This window comes from Alligator mississippiensis, chromosome 1 (genome assembly GCF_030867095.1).
Source record: "Alligator mississippiensis isolate rAllMis1 chromosome 1, rAllMis1, whole genome shotgun sequence".
Classification (NCBI taxonomy): domain Eukaryota; kingdom Metazoa; phylum Chordata; order Crocodylia; family Alligatoridae; genus Alligator; species Alligator mississippiensis.
The window spans coordinates 133382298-133389593 of NC_081824.1; the positions used below are offsets into that span (position 1 = coordinate 133382298).

At 48.0% G+C, this 7296-nt stretch overlaps 1 protein-coding gene across 1 annotated transcript in view; it reads right to left on the reverse strand.

The window, feature by feature from the left end:
• The window catches only part of CNKSR3 (CNKSR family member 3), a 96156-nt gene extending 90100 nt beyond the window's left edge, over positions 1-6056 (reverse strand). The window contains exon 1 of the mRNA XM_006259554.4: positions 5891-6056. Within this exon, the coding sequence (XP_006259616.1) occupies positions 5891-5942 (52 nt within the window). The 5' untranslated portion in view covers positions 5943-6056. The remainder of the gene's footprint in view (positions 1-5890) is intronic.
• Positions 6057-7296: the final 1240 nt, after the last annotated feature.

The window sequence follows — 7296 nt, forward strand, 5'->3', positions numbered from 1 at the left end:
CACAAAGATCTTACAGTTTCTTTTGCACAAAAAAAATCATGCCATTAAAGGGGAAAGGTAGGATGAAAATCTATGCTCTCCTTCATTAACATTTTTCTCTGAAGAAAACACACAGAATAGTTATGAGATCTTTGGCTATAAAGAATTAGCTATGCAGGGATCTTTCCCCACTACAAATCAAATCAATCAATATAGTTATAAGAGCAGTCACCCAGGGATTTAATTACACTACTACAGTAACAGGAGATTACCCCCACACAGAGGTCCTAGGTAACCAGATAGACTATAGCCCAAATTAATGAAGACTAAGGGCAAGCCTTCACTGCAGAAGTTGTTCAGACTCCACACCTGGACTGATCTAATACAGGCAAAAATATTGCAGTCCCATACTTGAGCATGCCTACACAACTGTGCCTACAATTGTCTTGTAGTCATTCACAAGACACTAAGACTTCTAGGGTCAGCTACCACAGTTCTTAGTGCTGCTGAAAAAAGACAATCTGGGATTCTGTCCCACTTAAATTTAAAGGAACTTCTCTGCCCTTTGGATGCACAGAAAGAAGGAACCAAAAGACATTCAGCATTCACACAATTTCACCAGCATCTACAAGTTGACTACTTAGCCAATTGAAAGTGGTACTCAAGTAAAAACCTGTACCCCAGGGTGGGCTAGTTGGCCCAGGTGTCAAACACCAACAACCTGAGAAGGTTGTATGGTATATCCAGGAGTCATATAAGTGGCAATACCTTAACAAGTTGCAGGGGTTTAGGTTGTAGCCGTATTGGTCTAAGGATATAGGCAGACAAGGTTCCTTGGGTGAATTTGATATCTTTTATTAGACCAACCCAAATGGTTGGAGAATAGTTATTAAGCAAGCTTTCAGGTTCAAAAACCCTTCGTCAGGCTAAGGACGCTGCAGCAGTTGCTGCGTGCTCTTCCTGGATGGAATGAAAAGTAAAGAAGCCAGGGGCTGGGCTGGGCTGGGGAGTCAGTTGCCAGGCAGATTGTAATGTATCAAAAATCCAATGTCTGTGTTTAGTCCCTGATCTCTAGTATCCAGCAGGTTGATGAAATGGAGCTCATAGGCTCGTCTCTGGGAAGTGTTGTGTAAATTTCCCTTGAGGATCAGGACTGAGAGATTGGAGAGAGAGTGGCCCTCCTGTGAGAAATGTGTCCCCACCGGTAATTGGGTATTTCTGTCTTTGATGGATTTCCGGTGTGCGTTCATTCTGGTGCACAGTTGTTGTCTGGTCTCTCCTACATATCTTCCATCAGGGCATTTGGTGCATTGGATGAGGTATACTACATTCCTGGAGGTGCAGCTGTAAGATCCTGGGATGCTGATGGCTCTGTTGTGGGGTGTAGTAATAGTGGAGGTGGTGGAGATGTGGGGGCAGGTTTTGCATTTCTTGTCATGGCACGGTCTGGATCCTTTCGGTGTGTTCTGGGGCTGAGGAAGTTTGCTTCTTGTGATGAGGTTGGCGAGGTTCGGTGCTTGTCTGAAGGCTAGGATGGGTGGCTCTGGGAAGATTTTTTTAAGAATAGGGTCTTTTTCTAATATGGGTTGCAATTTTTTGAGGATTTTCCGTATAGGTTCAAGGGATGGGTGATAGGTCATAACCAGCGGTGTGCGGATTTGTGGGTGTTTTTCTTCTGTACTGCAGCAGTTCTTCACGTGGTATCCGGGTGGCTCTTTCAAACATGCTACCTACCTCTCTGGAGGAGTGTCCTTGCTGGGTGAAAGCCTTTTTTAAGATTGGTGAGGTGGCGATCCCGGGTGTTCTCTTCAGTACAGATGCAGTGGTATCTGAGGGCTTGGCTGTATATCACAGCTTTTTTGGTGTGTTTCGGGTGATTGCTGGTTTTGTTGGTCTGTGGGTTTCTTGTATACTGTGGTCTGTATTGTACCCTTCTGGATACGCACGCAGCAACTGCTGCAGCGTCCTTAGCCTGACGAAGGGTTTTTGAACCCGAAAGCTTGCTTAATAACTATTCTCCAACCATTTGGGTTGGTCTAATAAAAGATATCAAATTCACCCAAGGAACCTTGTCTGCCTAATACCTTAACAATGCATTCATTGCACAGAGCCTGTGTTCACTGCACAAAGTATGAGCTGTGCAAGTGATATCCTGACTCTCTAGAAGCCTGTCAAGATTCCCTTCAACACCAGCAGAACCAGAATTCACCCGTAAGATTAGTCTTGTCAAAAGGCAAGCCTGGATGTCAAATATCGCTCTGATACTGTCACACTGAAACATGGGTGGCCAGTTGAACTGGGTCAGGAAGCCAGGAGGTCAATCAAAGAGTGAAGTCCAGGGAGCGACCCAAGTCAAGAAGCCAAAAAGATCAAATTGAGAGCAAAACCAGCAAGCAAGCCAGAGGAAACAGCAAAATGGTCTTAGGTCAGGATGCCCTGTTGACCAGACACCTTCTGTTCCGTGCCAAGAGTTTATAGGTAGGGAGTGGAGGTTCAGCTGACCCCAGCTGGCCACTCGAATAAGGAGTTGGCAAGGGATTAGGCTCTACTAGAAGTTTCATGCCAGCTTTGGCAAGCCTAGATGTCTAACCACTGCATGCCACGCTGAAATGAAGTGCTGCGCTGTTGGGGGTAAGGCCCAAGGTTCAAAGCTGTTATCCGATAAGTATTTGCAAAACAATTTTAGCTTGCATTATTTCTACTCTTACTGTGTACAGTGTTTATTACTGTCAATTCGGCAAATTTTACCAGCTAAAAAATGAAATCTATTTTAATACATTCATTCACATGATGTCCTACCTTAATAAGACAAGACAAGCAACCGGTCCATATTAGCTTGCATAGAAGTTGACAACTAAGGAAAAGGATAAGCATATCTTCTACATAAAAGACCTGTGTGCAACTAAAAATCTACATTAAAATTAATAAATCTTGCAATTAATGTCTCTTAGGACATAAGTTCTAAAACAAAAGTCTTGTAGACAAAAGTCAATCAGTTGAGATCCAAGTATAAAAAACAGTAAGTATAGTATAGTGGATTATTTTTCTCCGCCAAAGAAAGCCAAATTTGCTAAGAGAATGCCATGTGCATCTTCTGATGCTTCTAGAGCATTAGCCGTTTTGTATTAAAACCAAAACAAAACAAAAACCCACAAAAACAGAAAAGCAATTTCCAACAATTCTGCTCTTTTACAGCCCCATGTTGAGCATCCAAAGGACTCAGTTGAGCCTAATTATGTTCACTACTCCCTATGTTTTCTAACATGCATTGGTCTTTTGGGGACAGAAATGCTTCGGTAGTGGCAAAAATTAATCCTCCACTGAAATACAGTTTACTCCAGTGCAGCTATTTATACCAGTTTGGTAGAGCACGTTTCTGCCTCACCAGGCAGCAGAGTACAGTAGGGTATATCAACACACAAGCCGTTTCACTCAGATGGTGTGGGCTGTGTGGCTTTGCTAAAGATCATCAGATGTTTTGCTAGGTGGAACATAGAGTCAAACAAATGCCATAAGATTTTCTTCCCAAAATTAGACACTGATGCTAAAAAAGCTACTCTTTGTGAGCTATAAAATAAGAATCATAGCATAAAAGGTAAAATATAGACCTTTTGTCAAAAATAGCCTGACAGTGCTGTGTTACATGCCACACTTACTCTAAACTACAAATAGGAGGGAAACTTTGTGCTAATACACCTATTATACAAGTGTTAATCATGATGTTCAGATGCAATAAAAACAGATTAATGGGTATTCATAAAGAGACTTTTCTCCAGCTTGTTTCCTTATCACAAACTTGTCATGCATGGAATGGTACCAAAAGGAGATTTGACATGAAGCTAAGAGGTCAAATTCAATTTGTGAAACTAGAAGAAAAATAAATCTATAAGAGCCTTTAGTTTATTCTCCCATGTATGAGCCACTTCATTTCAAAGAAGGTATGTCATTCAGAACATGAAACTGCAGACTGCTGCTGGACCCGTGTTGTTCTGTGTAATATTAACTGAGAGCCCAAATTAAATTACCTGTGAAAAGGAATGAGCAATCTAAAAAATACATTTTGCAAGAAAACAAACCAAGTGTGCTTAAGACATACAATAAAGCCTTTTCAAGCAATTAGCAAACTTGAAGCTTCTAGCATGTAAGGCAATAAACTTTCAGTGCCTGAGATGAAATACAGTAAAAGACAGACTAATGAAAAGGGGGGAGGGGGGAGTCAGTTATGTAAATATGCCACTTGCCAAAGCAAGGCAGAATTAATAAAAAAACAATGAAACCCTTTTAAACCAACACAAGTAAGAGAAACAGAACTTTCTATGAACGTTATTTGTACATTAACACAACTTCACAACACATTTTTATGGCATCCTTTTATAAAGCTGCTTTGGATGCTCTCTCGTGATCGGCACTGTAGTATTCTTCTGTGCATTCATGCTTATGAATGCTGGATTTATCCATGTCACCCTATATCAAAACACTCAAGGGGCTTCTAAATATGCTTCTGCCTTTAAACAAAGCTGCCAAGTGCTGACCACAGGTATGCAGCTTAATCAGCATTACAGTCCTGAGAGACAAAAGTAATGGCAGCTGTAAGTAAGTGCTCCTTTTTCTCAATAGGAAACTTTCACTTCAGGAGGAAAGTAACAACAACTTCAAGTCAGCTTGATTCCAATAAAACATGTGCCTCCATCTTTATCTAACCTCATCCAACAAAGGAAGAATGCAACATAACCTAATTAAACTAAAAAAAAATATGAAAGAGATTGCACGATGTGAACCTCTCACACAATTCATAACCTGTTCTTCTCTGTTTGGCACATTACAATATTAAAAAACAAAACAAAAAAGCAGGCAATCAAACACTTTTTTCATGAGGTAAGACTTAGCTGTTTCTACAAAGGAGAGCCAATTAAATCAGTCAAACAAAATCTACCAAACTTTGAGTGGAGAGGACATTTATCATCCTCAAGCTGCCCTCCCCAAAACAGCGCTGCTGGGGGTTAGACATCATCTTGAGTAAAACCCTGAGTGAACGCACGGGTATGGCCATCCTGCAAATGCAAACAGAGACCGTAACTGGATGGCCCTGACCTCTTCCTCTTCAGCTGGCCTGCTTCCCCATTCCCACAAAAAAGTTGCCAGTTTGCTCAGCTTTGAGGATGCTCCCCAGCCCCCTCCAGATGTGAGGGGTACACTGAGGCTTTCCACAGCTATGTCAACATATGGAGGAAGCCTCGAAACAGGATGGAAAGTGGATAAAACAAGGTACACACCCCTACAGACCCAGAGAGAAGGGGTGGCACGCGCGTGCACACACACACACACACACAACCCAGGGGGAGAGACACTCTCACACACACACATCCCAGAGAGAGAGAAAGAAACACACACAGGCGCGCGTGCGCGACCCAAAGAGAGACAGACACACACACACAACCCAAAGAGAGAGACACACGCACGGCCCAAAGAGAGAGAGAACACACACACACACACACACACACACACACACACGACCCAGAAAGAGAGACCCAGACACACACGTGTGTGTAACCCCGATGCCGCGGGCCCCCCGTGCCAGTGCAGCCGGCGGCGCGGAGCACAGCGCCCGCCCTTGCTCACAACTCCGCCGGCCCCGGCTCCGCTCCCGCTGCCCGCCCGGGCGGGACCCAGCGCACGCTCCGCCGCCAAGCGCCGGGCGGGCCGGGGCCACCTCCGCGGGGCGCACACAGCCTGCCCCGCAGAAGCAGCGCAGCGGACCTGGTGCCCGCTCCCCGCCGTAGCCGGCCGCGACCCTGGGGCAGGCCGGGTCCGGCCGCGGGGCAGCGCGATGCGAAGAGAAGCAGCACCCGCACACGCCCTGGCGCCAGCCAGGACCTCCCGCTGCCCGGCCGGGGAGCCAGGCTGCTCTCACCCTTGGTCCAGTCCACCACTTGCTTGGGGCTCCACTTGGTGACGGGCTCCATGCCCGGCGCTGGCGCTGGCTCCGGCTCCTCGCTCTCCGGCTGCCGCCGCCTACTACTTGCCCAGCTCCCAGGCTCCCATCGCGGCCGCCGCTCCCGGCCGGGCTGGGCCGCCCCGCCCCGCGCTGGCTCCTCCCGCCGGCCCGGCACCGCCTCCAGGTGCTGCTGTCCCCGGGAGCTGCCGGGCCGCTCTTGTTTGCCCCGCACCAACTTCTGGGAGAGAGAAGCTCTCGGCTCGTGCACTCCCAGCCCCGCTTGGCTGCCTGGGTCGGGCCTGGCCTTCCTGCTCCGAGATCTGCGGAAGAAGGGCTGCGTGGGAAAGCTCGTCCGGCTTCATCCCAGCCGCACAGGGGGAGACCACCCTAAGAAAGCCGTGGTAGTCCCGGCGGGGTCGCTGTAGGGGCTGCCCAGATACCTCACTGAGAAACCAGAGACCAGGTTTGAAACACCCTCCTGGGCCAGGGGTGGATTAAGATTCTTTGGGAGCCCCCACCTGAGCAATGGCCCAAGCAGGACACTCTGCCCCCAAGGTCCCAGGCAAAAGCCAAGCCACCCCTGCCCACAGGTTCACGCTGGAGCCAGCACCGGGGATGCAGAGATGCTACCCGCTAGGCACATGTGGCACAGACTGAGCTCCGGGGGCAGCCCTTCATCCTGCCATGGCTCAGTCCAGCTTCAGCAGCACTTGGCATATAGCACCCAGCAGTCACTGCCCACCACGTTGCACACACCCAGCCCAGCCGCCAGGTTCATCCACACCGAGGCAGGGGCCTCTGGGCTCGAGACCCAGCTGGCCCATGCATTAATCTGCCTGTGGCCCAGATTAACGGACCCTCAAACCTGTTTCAGAAAGAAAGAAGAGAAAGATGTGTTTTTATTTCTCCCCAAGCATCTCCCTCTAGTCTTTCATTTGCCCTTATAAACTCTGTGCCCTAAAATCCTCACTCATGCAGGTTCTCCATACGCTTCAGTACCCCTAAGTCCCATCATCTGCAATGATGCCCCAGCCTCACACCTTGGGAGCAGCCTGTCTGCCTCCTTTTGTCCTAAGGAATCTATTCCTCACTTGGCAACTCTCAGAGCTAGGGTGACCACCTTTTCAAAATAGAAAGGCGGGACACATGTCATCCCATCCCCCACATATGTGCATGGGGTGGGTGCAAGCTGCCTGCTGCAGGTTCTGGGCTCTCCAACCTGCTGCCTTTCCCCCAGGAGCCCCATTCCGGCTGCTTCATCCGTCTCCACCCAGCAGCAACAGGGGGTACAACTCCACACTGCTGCCCCTAGTGCTGCCAGGAGGGCAGAGGGCACATGGCCGGTGCAGGACTCCCAAGAGAAAGGCAGCAAGGGGGAGAGC